Source organism: Solanum lycopersicum, chromosome 7 (assembly GCF_036512215.1).
Source record: "Solanum lycopersicum chromosome 7, SLM_r2.1".
NCBI classification, from domain to species: domain Eukaryota; kingdom Viridiplantae; phylum Streptophyta; class Magnoliopsida; order Solanales; family Solanaceae; genus Solanum; species Solanum lycopersicum.
The window spans coordinates 64,131,907-64,147,425 of record NC_090806.1 but is presented as its reverse complement, the minus strand read 5'-3'; the positions used below and the strand labels follow the sequence as shown (position 1 = coordinate 64,147,425).

The 15,519-nt window shown below is 34.1% G+C and overlaps 2 protein-coding genes across 6 annotated transcripts; both read right to left on the bottom strand.

Moving 5' to 3' along the window:
- Window positions 1–516: 516 nt before the first annotated feature.
- Window positions 517–5,724, bottom strand: LOC101263728 (uncharacterized). Of its 4 annotated transcripts, none has more exons than XM_004243370.5 (5): window positions 5,216–5,724; window positions 3,961–5,056; window positions 2,492–3,829; window positions 1,489–1,603; window positions 517–1,019 (listed from the first exon to the last, which is right to left on the bottom strand). In XM_004243370.5, the coding sequence occupies exons 2-5, from the start codon at window positions 4,642–4,644 to the stop codon at window positions 784–786; spliced, it is 2,373 nt and encodes a 790-aa protein (XP_004243418.1). In that variant the 5' UTR covers window positions 4,645–5,056; window positions 5,216–5,724; the 3' UTR covers window positions 517–783. The 4 variants fall into 4 exon arrangements, with proteins under 4 accessions (XP_004243418.1, XP_010323776.1, XP_010323775.1 ...); XM_010325474.4 differs by having other exon boundaries at window positions 517–1,007; XM_010325473.4 differs by having other exon boundaries at window positions 2,492–3,823.
- A 2,972-nt stretch (window positions 5,725–8,696) lies between these two features.
- LOC101264030 (uncharacterized) lies at window positions 8,697–14,866 on the bottom strand. 2 transcript variants are annotated; one of them, XM_004243371.4, is made up of 5 exons: window positions 14,528–14,866; window positions 12,344–12,770; window positions 11,038–12,247; window positions 10,778–10,924; window positions 8,697–9,621 (listed from the first exon to the last, which is right to left on the bottom strand). In XM_004243371.4, the coding sequence occupies exons 2-5, from the start codon at window positions 12,392–12,394 to the stop codon at window positions 9,011–9,013; spliced, it is 2,019 nt and encodes a 672-aa protein (XP_004243419.1). In that variant the 5' UTR covers window positions 12,395–12,770; window positions 14,528–14,866; the 3' UTR covers window positions 8,697–9,010. The 2 variants fall into 2 exon arrangements, with proteins under 2 accessions (XP_004243419.1, XP_010323777.1); XM_010325475.3 differs by having other exon boundaries at window positions 11,239–12,247; window positions 14,528–14,781.
- Between the last annotated feature and the right edge of the window lie 653 nt (window positions 14,867–15,519).

Below are 15,519 nucleotides of genomic sequence, written 5' to 3'. Positions count from 1 at the left end.
TCGCATATTTATATCAAGTCATATCAATTTATCATAATTAAATATTTTAATAAACTATCTAATATACGTGAACACCAGATACTTTTTTTAATCTAATATTAATAACAAATTAAAGATTACGTCGACATATCACATCAAACATTGTGGTCAACTTTTGAGTTACGCATGATCAACAAAAAGGCCTACAAGATAATTATCACACCTGTCACTACATATGCCGTTATTGCATTAAGGTTAGACAAAACATTAAAATAATATAATCCTATTCTTAAAAACGCAACATAAGACGACCAAACAGCAAAACATAACACCCTTAACATTAACTACCAAAATCTTTTGTAGAATCATCAACTTGAGAAAAACACATCTTATATGAAAATATAATCTCGTAAATAAAGTCTAGCGAGAGTAAAAATATATGCAAATCTTACCTATACCTTCCTATTTCAGATAGACTCGAGAAAAAAACATTGAAGAAGAAGACGTTGAAAAGCATAATTTACGGAGTCTGGTATGTACGATGCTCAAAATCTTGTATATCTGTTATGCTTTTCTGAAACATTTTTGCCTTGTACAAATCTAAGCTAACATCTAAAGAAATAATGATACAGAATGTACATCCCATTAGAATCTATACACAAAATCCTGTTAAAGATTTTCGAGACCTCCACAGGCTTCTCTAAAAAGGCCATTACGAGGCTGTCTTTCCTCCGATTTCAACAAGGGGAAAAATTGGCCATTTCAACCTGAATTAACTGGAACACCAAAAAAAAGACACTCGTCTTAACCTAGGAAAATCGGCGCAACAGCTTCTTTAGACTTAGCAATCTTAGCTGCTTCAGCTATTCTAAGTGCCATCATTGCTTTGTAAGTTGCTAGATCAGCGTTCTCCATCAGCTGCTGCGCCTTCTGTCTCATCCGAACTGCCAAATCCTCCGACTTGTTTGCAGCAGCTTTTGCTTCTTTCACCTTCAGTACTGCATTTTGTTGCTGTACAGCATCATTCTCTGCAACAACAGCTGTTTTATAATAATTTCATATAAGTCTTCAGTCGAGTAGAAAACATCAAGATACATATAGCAAATGCTGTATACCTACTGTTCAGCAAATACAACATTGTTCAACAGTCGTAGGTCCAGCACAAGAAGACTACTAACAGATCTTTGTTTACAGTGAACGCAAACTGAGAAAACTTGAGGAAAGAGCTTTTACAGATTAATATTTTTTTTGAGAAAAGTGGGCAAAGCTTGAAGATTTAGCTTCAGAACTTAAGAAAAAATTAAACAAGCAGCCATACTAGCCTAGTTAAGCTGCAAGCATTGGCATTGGCTATTGCACAGCATCGAACCACTCTAATGTAGAATCTCTCATAAATTGTTCATAAGTAATTTCAACTACCATTAACAGCTTCTTTCAAGTGGTAAACATGCAGTACAGACCTCAGTTAGGACAACAAGAATTCTGATATAAATAAAATTGAATACACACCTGGTAGAAAAGGCCGATGTTTGCCTCTACCAGCTTTGCTTCCTTGCCGTTTGAAAGACCTCTTCTTCCGGAAGATAGATTTTGGGATCACTTGAGTTCTCCTTGGCTGGTAACACTGTCAGGAAAAATCATTGTGACCTTCATAATATGACGTAGAGAACCATCGACCAACAATTGTATAGGAATAATGAAAAGAACGATTTATAAAAGAAAAATGTCAGATTTTTTTATGTTTTGCTTAATGAAGATGAAATATCAGCGCTAAGTCAAAATCTTTTCTTCTATTTTCATTTTTCATTTCATTTTTTTTTTATGAAAAACAAATTTTGTATTCCCCTAAAAGTTGCAGCTGAACATTTCTTTTATGAAACTCTAACTTGATTAGAGTTGTAACAGCAATCAATAAAGATCTTTTATATTCTTTTGCTTGCTCATAAACCAGTTACGTCGGATAAGCACCAGTTGGTGAAGATTTAGTTGCTTTTTATACAGTTAACCCATTCACACCCGCACCCATGAGCCCACTAGTAGCCCTTTTCAGTTTGCTCCTCGGTGACTCGAACCCCACCTCCATGGTTGGCAGTGGAAGGTCCTTACCACTAAGCTATTGCTACCTTATCAGATTAGAGACCAATTCTTCATTACAACCCATCACATCCTCAAAAGAGAATCTAGATGCAAATCTCAAGTCACTTATCACATTTATTCTACAATTATAATACCAAACAGTTTCTCTTTCATAAAAAGATGAAAACAATTGGTATAGAACAAAAGAAGCTTTAGTCACTTCTCCGCAAATCGCTTTACCTAAGGAGAGGTGAGGGTGTATATCAACTTCTTTCAGGAGAATTAAACAGAAACTATACTCCATGAAGAAAAAAATTGATATTATTCAGAAGACAGTGTATAAACTATTTTACTTCAATTCAAGATCTAAAATACAATTGCTTCCAAAGATATTGTCATTAAGAAAAATGTTGCTATTGAAGCATATCACTTTTACCTGGAAAATTTTTATCAGGGAAGACCGGTTTTGCTTCCTCTTTTTCGACCAGTAACTGTACACAGCCTCTACAATCTCTTTCTTTTCCTTATTCGGGCAACTACTAACAGCAGCTTTCTCATCAGAGTAATCATCTGGATTACAATAGAAGCCTTTCTCAAAATGATCAATCAGCAACTCGAAGCTGTCAGTTGAAAGGTGATCATTTTCCAGACTAGGCTGATCATTAAAGTTTCTCAGCCATTCTTCATCATCACCATCCATGTCATAGTTAGCTGTACTCCTTGCTAATGCCCTTGCTAGTTCATCATCTTTAACAGTGATGTATGAAACTGGCCGGGCAAAGAAGGGAGGATTGCTCTCTGCATAGCCTGATACTTCACTTACACCAGGAACAGGAATGATGCTCACCGCAGGGGGCTGTACATTGCGATCAGAACATCCTTTGTAAAGTTCCTTGAAAATCAACCAGTCTTGCCTATCTGGAAACTCTAACTTCCAACCACTATCCCCAACCCATATTAAGTCATGAGTTACACGGTTGGAACTACATGGCCTCATAACTTTTTCAGTAGTAAGATTAAATCTCCTTACACCACCTATCTTCACTGCTAGAATCCATTGTTTTGCAGCAGAAAGTTCCATACCAATGACGGCGCCTTCTTCTCTGTAACACTTGTCTGGTTCGGTAACCAATATGTTTGCCGAACAACTCGCTGTCTCTATATTCTGTGTCAATCGCACCAAAGCAGATTTTAGTTCTTTGACGCTTGGCATGGAAGTTTTCTGCCGTGAACTTCTAAGCTCATAATGAGGTGTCCGAGAGGAAAATCGGAGGCCATCACGTCTGAACCTTAACCTGTCGGAAGTCAAAACACCACTGGCATTCTGTGTGCCAAAGGAAGAATGTCTGCCTCTCATTGACCTCAATGAGCTTCTCCTCTTCTGGATATTACGACTGTTCCTTGGCTGCAAGTGCCGGGCAGTTGATTTAGGAAGACCAACAGTTGTGTTAACCACTTCAATCTTTTTAGAATCATATGCTCCAGGTGCAACTACATCATGTCCAGACTGAGTATTCACATCCAATTCAGACAGAGTTACAGGGGTAAGGCAAGATACAAGCTCCATGTCATTAGTCACCGTAACTTCATCAATAGCAACTGTAGGTTGCATGACTAATGCATACGACATGGGAACAAATCTGAGAAGCAAGCTTGAGTGCAGGTATAAAAAGAAACACGGGACTGTAGAAAAGTCCAACGTAAAAACAGGAACAGAACACCTGACGCCAGAGATAACACAAGCTCCAGTTTTGATTTTCCTGGAAGTCTGATCCTAAGTTCCAGAAACAGGAAAAACAACAAGATCAGCTACAAACTCCCTAAGAATAAGACATCAAATAAACAAAAAGAGACTGGGAAAAATAAAGGATGAGGCCCAATAGTATCAAAATATGACTGATTTACCTTGAGGAGGAGGATTCCTTGCAATGACCAAACGTCCCTCAGGGGTTTAGAGTTGATGAATCCAAAGATTTGCTGCAGACTAACAGTTGACCTCCTCAAATACATTAACATGCAATTCAAAAGGCAGGAAACCCAATAACCGCTTCCATATGATGTATTTACAATAACAATGTCACTTGAAAATTGGCCATCTTCAGATTTATCCGAATCTTTAGCATAAGCTGATCTATGTTTTTTCTTCCTTATAAATTGCTTGCCATACCTCATAACATCTGTTAACACTTTCCCTCTCACAGAATCATGCCTTTTCAAGTCCACCCTTTTCCTCTTCCTCGTATATACAAGTCCCCACATCCGATCTATATAGCTTTTCGGACTAACAGTATCCACCACAGGTGCCTCTACTGTCTCCTGTTCATCCATAGACTTACTATCTACATCAATATTCATTTCGTCAGCTTCAAGGTTCAAAGCAACTTCCTTCTTAAGCCACCCCTTTTTCTTGCACCTAGTGGCATCAGCAGCAGCACCACCACCACCACCTACATTGTCAAGAAGCCCAATCCACTCATCCCCATGCTTTGCCCGCTTAGCCTCAAATGAAGTTGATAACCTCCGCCCTGACCTCAAAACCCTTGTCCCAAAAATCCTAGTAGTTCTTCTCATCCCACCAACCGAAGGCATAAGTGCACGCACCTCAACAGGCAATACCCCTGCCCTCGAACCAATCTTCCCCCCTATTTCACTGGTTTTCCCACCCCAACAAAATAAGGTTGGTACTAAAGATTTTTTTTTTAACGCAAATTCTCACACATGCAAGCCGAAAGTTGTTTTCTTTAAAATTAATCTGTTCTTAAATCCCATGTTCAGCAAATCCCCAGAATATTCCTCCTTACTGGAACCCAGTTTTAAGTCCACCTCGACCAATTTTCAATTTTTACATGAACTCCTGTACTTTTCCCAAAAAACCTCAAAAATTGCTAAGTAACCGACGTAACTCCTTCTTAACCAGTAAAGAACCCAAAATTGAAAACCCACTTCAGTTCTAATTAGATTCAAATGCCTTCACTTCCAACGACACCGAATACTGGTCAAACTGCACCGAGTAGCGATGAAAAAACAAAAAACTCATCAAAAAAATTAGAAATACAAAAAACCCATATCAGATAAACGAAAAGGGTACCCGTTTCCGCTTTCTTCAACCAAAAAAAAAAATTGATCTTCAAGATTTCCAAGAAAAAAATATTAAAAGTACCTGTAACGGCGGAGAAAACCGATCGTCTTCGTGAAAGTTCCAGTAAAGAAGAAAGACTTAGAAAGAGAGTTTAGAGAGAGAAACATAAAGTCTAGAGAGAGAAAAGCTATGAGTGATCGACGATTGGAGTGACCAAAAAAAAAAAAAGGGACAGTGTAGGCGTCGGCGTTCAAACACAGAGAACAGAGAAGAGTTGAGTTCACGATTAAAAATTAGGGTTCTCTCTGTTAAAATTTTGTCCCTTCTCAATTTGAACCCCGCAATGTTTTCAAAATTTCAGTTTTAACCCCTATTTTGATGTTTTAAATATTGCAATGTGCCCCTCAAATGTTTTTATAAATTGCAAAGTTAGTCCCTGTAAGATATTTTATTATTTTTTGCTGGACCCCACACGAAGACACACAGACTGACACACCATAGATAATAGCAGTAGCAAGAGTCCTTTCCTTTTTTGTTTTTGTTTTTTCCAATTTTACCCTTTTTGTTTTCCCTCTTCTTTTTTTTTCTCCACCTTACCTTTTGGCGGGTTCAAGGAATATATATGTCTACTTAAATTTCATCTATTTCGATTGTCACATTTAATTAAGAAAAAAATTATCTATAATTAGAGATGCATAGTACTTTATTACCATATAGTGATGTATTGTTTTTATTTGTATTTTCAAATAATTACTTATCTTATTATTAAGTAAGATTTTTAATCTTACATTGAGAAAGATAGTTTCTTTAAATTATGTTTTCTTGTCAATTAATTTTATCTTTCTTTCATCGATTTTTTTATATCACATCCTCTGTTATTATTTATGTTTTTCTCTCTCTTTTTTTTAGTCATGATTTTTATTATTAAATTAAAAATCATATATGGAAGAATAGTATTAATAAATTGAAGTTTGTGGCTATTTATTTATTATTCAAAATCATGTGCTCAAGGTAGATTTCAATTTAAGATGTTATAAATGTGTTTGTGGGTAATAGAATATTCATAAAGTTAAGATGTAATTTAACAATTTTAGTTGCGATTTTATGGTGTATGGGTATATCTAATTAAGTGTAGGGAAAAAACATAAATTTCCCTCTAAACTTATTATGAAAAGTCACATACACGCTTATACTATTGCGACAACCTATAACACACTAGAATTACTTTAAAGTGAATTTATTTCAACTCTAATGCACATTGACCAGTCATATGATAAGAAAGTGTTTCACACTCGCGTCATGTCATCATCATGTCACTGCCACACTAATAATTAGAGATACATAATACTTTATTACCATATAGTAGATTTTCAAATAATTATCTATTTTATCATTTATTAACATTTTTAATCGTATATTGAGAAAGATGTCTCTTCAAATTCTGTTTCGTATCAATCAACTTTGTCTCTCTTTTATCAATCTTCTATAGCACGTCCTCTGCTGTTATTCTATGTCTTTCTCTTTTATTTTATTAATCATGATTTTCATTATTAAACCTTTAAAAATCATGTGGAAGAATAGTATGTGACAGATTTCAATTTATAATTGTTACAAATGATTTTGTGGGTAATAGAACACCCGCAAAGTTAAGATATTTTTTTTATTTTTTTGAAAATTCGAATAACTTAATATGTTTTTTTTTTGTTAAAATTTTATGTACTTAATTTGTATCGGTATATTTAATTAAGTGTATGTGTATTTGATAGTTCATTGTGCATGTACCTTGACATTAATTGGAATGTTTAGATACATGTATTTAAAAGAATAAAGTTAAAGTGTCTTTTTAAAAAAAAAATCAAATAATTTTAATAGTGACTTTATGTCTTTTTTTATTAAAATTTCATATACTTAATTTGTATCAATATATCTAATTAAGTGTATATGTGTTTGACAGTTCATTATGTATGTACCCTGAGATTAATTGATATGTTTTGATACATGTCTCCATATGAGAAAAATTTAATATTACAAACTAACGTGAATTTAGGTAACTAACTCCTAAACTAGAAAATTTATGTAAGTCACCATTTGGTTAATACTCATCTTTATATTTTATTTTATCTTATACAAATATTAAGTATTGACCAAAAAAATGCATTATTATTGTATTTTTATTTTTTTGTTTATGAAGAGTCAGACACATGATTAAATTTTTACTATATGCTCTATTATATATAACTAGAATTAAGTGTTTGTAATATATTTTAAAGTGGCAAGAAAATAAATTATAATCACAAATAAAATATGAAGAAACATAATTTTATTTATCAAGATTATAAGTATAAATTTTTTGTTCCATTGATTCCGTTTATAAGATTAATTCGAGGGTTGTTAATGACATATTTCTCGAATTAAGACGATTGATTTTGATCTGTCTATGAATATTTTATAAATTTGTGAATACCCTAGATGAAATATTCTAGTTGCCGTAAAGAAATACAATATCATTTATATATGCATGAACTACGGTTTAAGGGTTAGAGTAGCCTCCAAAAATGTTAATTGAAATCGAATACATCTTGTAGAATCTCAATTAGAATTGAAAACGTCTTGCAGAGTCTCCTAAATTTTCAATATCTACTCTAAATATGCACGAAAAAATTATTAAATATATATAATTGTTTTGTGAGCTTTGTTACTGTTTTAGCAAATTGATTATTAGAAAATCTGTTCTTTATTAACATATGAAATTTATGTTTCAAACCTGAGCTTATTTAGAATAAACTTAAGTGTTGAATTATTGAAATATGAAAAACAAAAAGTTAAAAACAAATTTAGACACACATGACTAAAATTTATGGCAATTTCTACATACATTTTACTATTCTAGTCATATGATTGAAATCAAACGCCAAATTTTTAAACTCAATCATAAACTTTCTTCATTTTGATTTGTGTGATGATAATTAATTGAACATTAAAAAAAATTGAAACTACTTATTTAAAAACATAAATATTTATGCACTTGAGCACAGAGTCTTTTGAAAACAAACTCTCTCTCTTCATGAGATAATGATACGTTCACTTTAACCTCTTCAAACTTCGTTCAATAAAATTTTATTAAATATATTATAATTGTTATGATCTAAAATTAGTCATAAATGAATTTACTGAGTTATGTCAATTTATTATAACTTGTGGTTTTCAATTTAGTAAAATGTGTCTAACGATCAGACCAGCAGGTATTTGTCACAACTCACATAGTATGATTTTTCCGTTTCTCAACTAATAGTCAACATATTACTGAAAGGTCAAAGTCTCTATTCCTGGATTTGTTCTTTTGTTGTTACCTACTCTTAAGACACAAGTGAGTGCCAGGAGTAACGTAACTAAAAAATTTCACAAATGATGTTTGACCAAAACATTCAACATTTCACGCAGAACGTGGATTTGGAGAGGCTAGTAGTAAATACGAAACTTCACCCCTACCTTGTGAAGGCGGAAATATTGTTTCCATTAGATCCCTCGGCTCAAGATAAAACAACCACACCTCAACATCCAATTTGGGAAACAATGCACTTCTTATTGTATCCAGAAAGATGATTCAAGAAATATGTTACTGTTATGGACATATGAGGCAAGCAAATACTACCACACAACTATATAGTCCTTAAACGTAGAAATTCAATAACAGCTAAAGCATAGAACTGAAATAAAGGCACAAGTCGACTGAAGTTTGCAAGTGCAGGCTGCCTTGCTGATCTTCCTGGGAAACTAAAACTAAAGGGATAGGGTTTCCCTAATTAAAATACTAGTTCAAATACTGAAACAGGAGGACCACGTTAAAGTATCTTAAGTTAAATACTGTGATGATCCTCAAATCACACCAAGTGTTCCCTCACTCCGGGTCCTGCGCATAGACAGGTCAGGACTGAAGCTAAGAAGTTTGCTGCTGAAGTCATAGACCTGTGGCCGTGTAGTAGTTTTAGTTCCAATAGGGGGCAGGCGGGCAGTGGGTCTACTTTTGGATGGTTTTGTTGAGGTCACTTTTTGACTTTTACGACCATGGGTTGATGAAGATGATGCTTTGTGTGTGACAACACCATGGCTTGCCTTCCGCATAGCCTTGACCGGCTTGAGACCTCGATCGAGCTGATGAGCACCAACGGCTAATCTAGCAGATCTGTCTGCTGTGTCCTTCACCTTGACGGGTTTTCTGTTGAAGTAAATGAGATTCGGAAGAAGGCCTTGAAGATTCTTTTTCAGTTGTTCATCACCAACATTCTTCTGGGCAGGGTTCCCTTCCAGGCTGATTGCTTGTAAAGAACCATAATTAGCTGCAAGTTGGCCCAAGCATTTGGCTGTAGATATTTTGTTGAATCTCAAATCCAGGACATTCAATTTTAGGAGGCGGTGAAGACCCTCAACCTCACTGATTTTATTCCCAGCTAGGTACAGCTCTTTCAAGGAAGAACATGAAGCAAGACCTACAGGCCAAATTGTCCATAGGAGAAGAAATTTAGCTCAATTACAATCTATTTAGCTAACATTACTTAAAGCTAACTTAAAGGACATTCAATCTAGATAAACCAAACAAAGGTAACTTAAAGCTAACATATGGAGAAATAATATCGGCTCTCCCACCGACTTTGAACAGATATATTTGACTCAACACGCTGGATAAGAAGAGAGGTCAACAATACATTGTTATTTGTATAGGTAATAATGTACCACTCAGAAGAGGCCATAAATTAGAGAATCTTCACCAACTTGAAAGAAAATTAAACTGTTCATTCTGAACTAGGTGACAATGAGTTCTGAGGATTTTATAATTAAAAAAGAGGGTTAATGATATTCTCTTACGTACTTTTTGAGTGTATTGATAAAAAAACGAGGAGAAGAAAACAGTATATAGAAGTAAATAACTGATCCTATGGCATATCTGGCTTGTTCTGTTGTAGAATATGTACTGTTCTGTTCACTAGCAAAGTGGCCAGTACTTTAGATGACCTGAAAAGGATGGTTTGCAACTAATTTGATATGGAAGCAGTATATAGCTAGCTAGTAAGATATTATTTTAACTTTATTAAGTTGAATTGCCAACTTTGATTACTGACAGAACAAAGAAGATTTTAGTAAATGGATCAAAGCATCAACTCTAAGTTCTTTCTTTCACAGAAATGTATATTAATTGCAAGAACACTCTAAAGAAAAAGAAAAGTCAAGTCTTAAGAAAATCCACAAAACAAAGATGATTTAGCAAAGAACCAGCTAAGTCACGCTATAAATGTGGCTAAACTTGTAAGGCATTTTCAATTTATTTTAAACATTCAAATAGAGTTGTTACTGCACCAGATCTGGGAGGTTATGCATAACATACAACTAACAAGACTTGTCAAGTTCATATGGGGTATAGGTTTCTTCACTCATCATGATTTTAGAACTATTCCTTGAAGTTCCTCAAACTGCAAAAGCATCCTTTCAAGTGGAAAATTTCTAAAAAGTTGCATATTCATTCAGTTAGACGAATAAAGAACTTTCTCCATTAACTTAATGACCAGTTATTAGGACTTCAAGAGATAAATGGTGTCTACATCAAGGAAGTCTAGCAACAGTCGCAGTGCATCTTGAAAAAAATCATACCATGTCCAATCTTCACTAGTCGATTGTAGCTCAGATCAAGAACACGAAGTCGTGTAAGTTCACGCAATCCTTCAATAACTGAGATACTGTTCCTGGACAAATTCAGAATATGAAGCCCTCGAGGGAGAGCACCAGCAGTAATCCTCACTGGGAAAAAAATAGAAGCGAGAAAATAAACCGTCAGTTCTAATTAAATGAAGACTTGGAGAGCAGGAGAAAGAGAACTCAAGCCAGCGGAATAGAATGTATGAGATACAAACCTATGGAATTCCCTGATAAGTTAAGTGCTCTCAAACTCACAAAAGCACTGAGAAATGGAATCACAACCAACCCATGATTTATCATCTGAGCTGATGTGGCATTGGCACTCAATGAAGAGATATATTTCTTTATACTTTCTGCACTAGGTATGACCTGACCATCCAACTTTGCAACAGGAGAAGCATCCAAGAAAGCTTTACCTTTTTGCACTTCAGGTCCATTCTCAGGAACAGAAAAGTCATCTGTTTCTTCAAATCTGCCGCAATGCTGAAGGTCTGTAACCCACTCCTCAATACGTTTTGTCTTAAAATCATTGCCTGTCAGTTCATTCCATCGGAAAAATGTAGATTCTCCATTAACATGCCTCTTCATGTTAACCTCATCCATCCCAGGTAGTATCCAGTCTTTGGCTGAGCCAACATAGTTATCTGTATCAAAATTCTCATCCGGTGGGGTTTCATCATAACCTTTTCCATTATTATGTAAACTATCTTCCTTTTCATGTTTCATCACCTTGTTTGCTACCTCATCCACAAAATGTTCTTTCCGTCTTGCATCTAAAATATTCAAGTCCTCAGCAGATCTGGAGCGATGGCAGTTGAGGCTAAATTGTCGACCTGGGGAATGAATGTTAGGCAATGAACTTGATTTTACAATACAAGGAGAAGTACGAGGTGAACAGTCACCAGACTCATTTGCACTAGACAACTGAACCTCATAGTTCTCCTGTCCCTCTTTTTCTGACTCTTTTGCATCTCCATTTTGAACAGAATCAGAGGGCCCAGCTTTGTGAAATAAACCAACCAAGCTGATATTAAATTCCTTCCCATCATCTGCAGTTGCTGATCCGCATTGATCATCTGATTCATAACAAGAATATCTACCACTCTCATGCTCTGAGTTATTGCCACTGGCAACTCTTCCATCCAAATGTATACTACTACCCAAAGATAAACTTTTCCTCATATGTGCATTGTTATGTATGACTTCACATTCAGTATTAGATTTGCTCTTTAATTCCTCAGATTTATAATCATGCTCTAAGCGAGAAGAATCTGAAGCATGATCTGCATAGTTCTCGAGAGCATCTCCATCCGCCGCACATGATGCACTAGTTGTGGACAAGTAAGCAAAATCCTTCATGGTGTGATTCTGTGAACAATCTTCAAGTCTTTTATGCATTTCTTCAGCAGATAGTTGAACTGTTTTCTGATTATAGAGGAACGTAGAATCAGCAACATTTTAAAATTATGCAAGCAAGGAAAAGTAATATGTGCATAACATCCAAACTATTTATTTTCTAACCTTTTGCCTGTGGGAATGGATGTGAGCTGGGAAGCATGAAAACTTAAACATCTTTAAAAAAGAAAAAGAAATTGGGTTCACATGAGATTTAATCACTTTCGAGATATTGAAGATCTCTAATATTCTAATATTTTTCTAAACTGGTAATCTGTAGAATTTCAGCAAAATAAGGTCACATGACTGAAGGACTTAGCACATGGCAATCTTAGCCATAATCAAGTGTGAGCCCTGCTGAGACACGGCACAATCTCCAGATATGTGATGATCTTGATCTCCTCAAAACACATAGTAAAATCACCCCCTCGTTCTTGCCCCACACCCACTTAGAGGTGCGAGAGAAGCTGGAAGTTTTTATAGCGGCCAGACTTGAAGAAGTTTGTCAAAATCTAAATGAACCCAATGATTGCTATGCCCCAGAGATACCAACCTGTTAAAAAGGAAAAAATAAATAAACCGAAACTGTGATGAACAAAAGATTAAAATCAAGAGATGAGCAATATACCATGTCAGAAAGTTCAAAATCTATATGGTCTAATGAAATAAAATGTTTGATTATGTATGCTACTTACAGATCCCTATTCCCTTTTCCTTTAGTTCTCTAAATTCATGTAATAGACACCAGGTATCCTCAATCATTTTCATCACAACACCATACCCAATGTAATTTCACAAGTGGAGTCTAGGGAGTGGACAAGGAGGAGTGACACAGAGCTTACCCTACAGTGGGAGGTAGAGGTCGTTTCCGATATCCCTTGGCTCAAGGAACCCTCAATTATTTTCATTCCAATACAAAATAAAATCAAATGGAGTAGAACCTCACGAAGGCAGATATAAATCTCAGACTCAGATCCATAGAACAATGAATATGGTTCTTTAAGGTAGGCATATCTTGCCAGTATAATTCAAGATTGGAAACAAATCAGAGTTCAGCAAAAGAGGTTTCCACATAAATTACCAAAAGAGAGTGATTCTACACGTATTTTTTGCCAATAAAAAATTAAATAACAGTACAAGGCATGGCCGCATTTAGCGCACCAAGAAATCAAACAACAACCACTTCCTATAAAGTCTTCTAACATCTCCAATTCAAGTAATAGCAAAAGTTTAATTGTATATCATGATTATCTAGATTAAATTACTAGACAACAACATCAAAGCCCAAGAAATATATCAATACTACATCAACAACTTCTACTACCAAACCTAACTCCCAAACTAGCTGGGGTCCCTATATGAATCCGCAAAATCTTTTCTACTCCATTTTGACCAAGTTCAATCCATTCAACATCGATATCAAAATAAACAATTCTTCTGACATCTCCAATTCAAGTAATAGCAAAAGTTTGAATTGTATACCATGGTTGTCCCGATTAAATTACTAGACAACAACATCAAAGCCCAGAAAACATATCAATACACCATCAATGGCTACTGCTTCTGCTGGTCCAAACACCACGGTCATCAAAAAAAGAAAGAAAAACTACTATTACTACCACTACTACGCCAAAATCCCAAACAAGTTGGGATCCACTATATGTATCCTCAAAACCTATTCTACCCAATTTCTATCCAGTTAACATTATTACAAAATCCACACCTTCAAACTCATAATCTTCTAATATCTTCAATTCTAGTAATAGCAAAAGTATGAATTGTATACCATGGTTTTCCAGATTAAATTACTAGACAACATCTTCAAAGTTCAAGAACCATATGAATACAAAATCTTCCACAACAACAACAACTATTATTACTACTATGCCTAAATCCCAAACAAATCGGAGATCTGCTATATGAATCTTCAAAATCTATTCTACAACGGTTTTAACCAATTTCAACCCAGTTAACATCTATATCAAACTCGTAAATTCTTCTAACATCTTCGATTCAAGTAATAGCAAATGTTTGAATTGTATACCATGGTTTTCCAATTATATTTGTAAACAACAGCATCAAATCCCAGAAAACCTATCAATACACCATCAACAATTACTATTACTCTACTACGCCTAAATCCCAAACAAGATGGAATCCTCTATATGAATCCTCAAAATCTATTCTACCCAATAACAACTCATTTTCAATCAAAATACACACCTTCAAAACCATAAAAACAAACAAATCCCAATTAATCAAACTTCTCAGTCATCCTACCAAAAGAAAAACAAAATTCAAAGATCTAACCTTCTACTAGCCAGCTTTACTTTTACGTATCTGAACTGAAAATTAACAAAGGAACAATTTTATTTTTTATTTTTTTTGTGGCTTTGAACGAGCAACAAGAAGAACAATAATGGCAGCAACAATAACAACCCTACAACTAAATCGTGAAAAAAGTGTTTGGCTAAGAATTTATAGCTCCATTGAACGGCACCTGATTTTTTTCAACTAACTTTATTATTTTTTTTTTTATTTTTGTTAATTAACAAATAAGCTTTGAATATGTTCTGTTATTCAAATATATTATACTCCGTATAATCATTTTGACTTAACCTCATTTTATATTTACGTTATTCAATATTTATATCTTGTATGTGTCTTAGATGTATATATTTGTTTGTTTAATTTTATACAAATTTAAATGTATACATATGAACACATAAAATTGAAAATTATAAATATAATATAAGTATTTATAATATTATATCTATATATTATTCATCAGTAAGAAAAAAATGTATTTTTATTTTATTTTATTGGTGACCACTAAATATAGAATTTTGAGATCCCATTTTATGACCACTAATAAAAAGGGGAGGAGTATTCCTCTAACGTTACAGGCTGTGATTTATATAGATGTAACAATTTTATAATAACCGTGTGATTTATTTGAAATTATTAATAATCAGTTCTTAAGTTGGTGATTGGTAGCTACCTTTGACCTAATTAAAAGAAATCTTTGAAGCTAATTAAAGCCAAATTAATTATTATTGTCCCTAGCATAATACTTGTCAACCATCTTTTTTATTTTTCTTGAAATTTAATTTGATTAATTTTTTAGGTAAATTAGATTGAGTTAACTTAATTTTTAAAGATTATATTAAAAAAATATTATAATATGATATTTTTCATATCAATATAATTTAAAAATATATTTTAAAATATTAATTAAAATTTATACAAGTATTTTGGGAGGAAAGGAGTATTATGCTTGTGAGCTGTGGTTAGGTATTTTG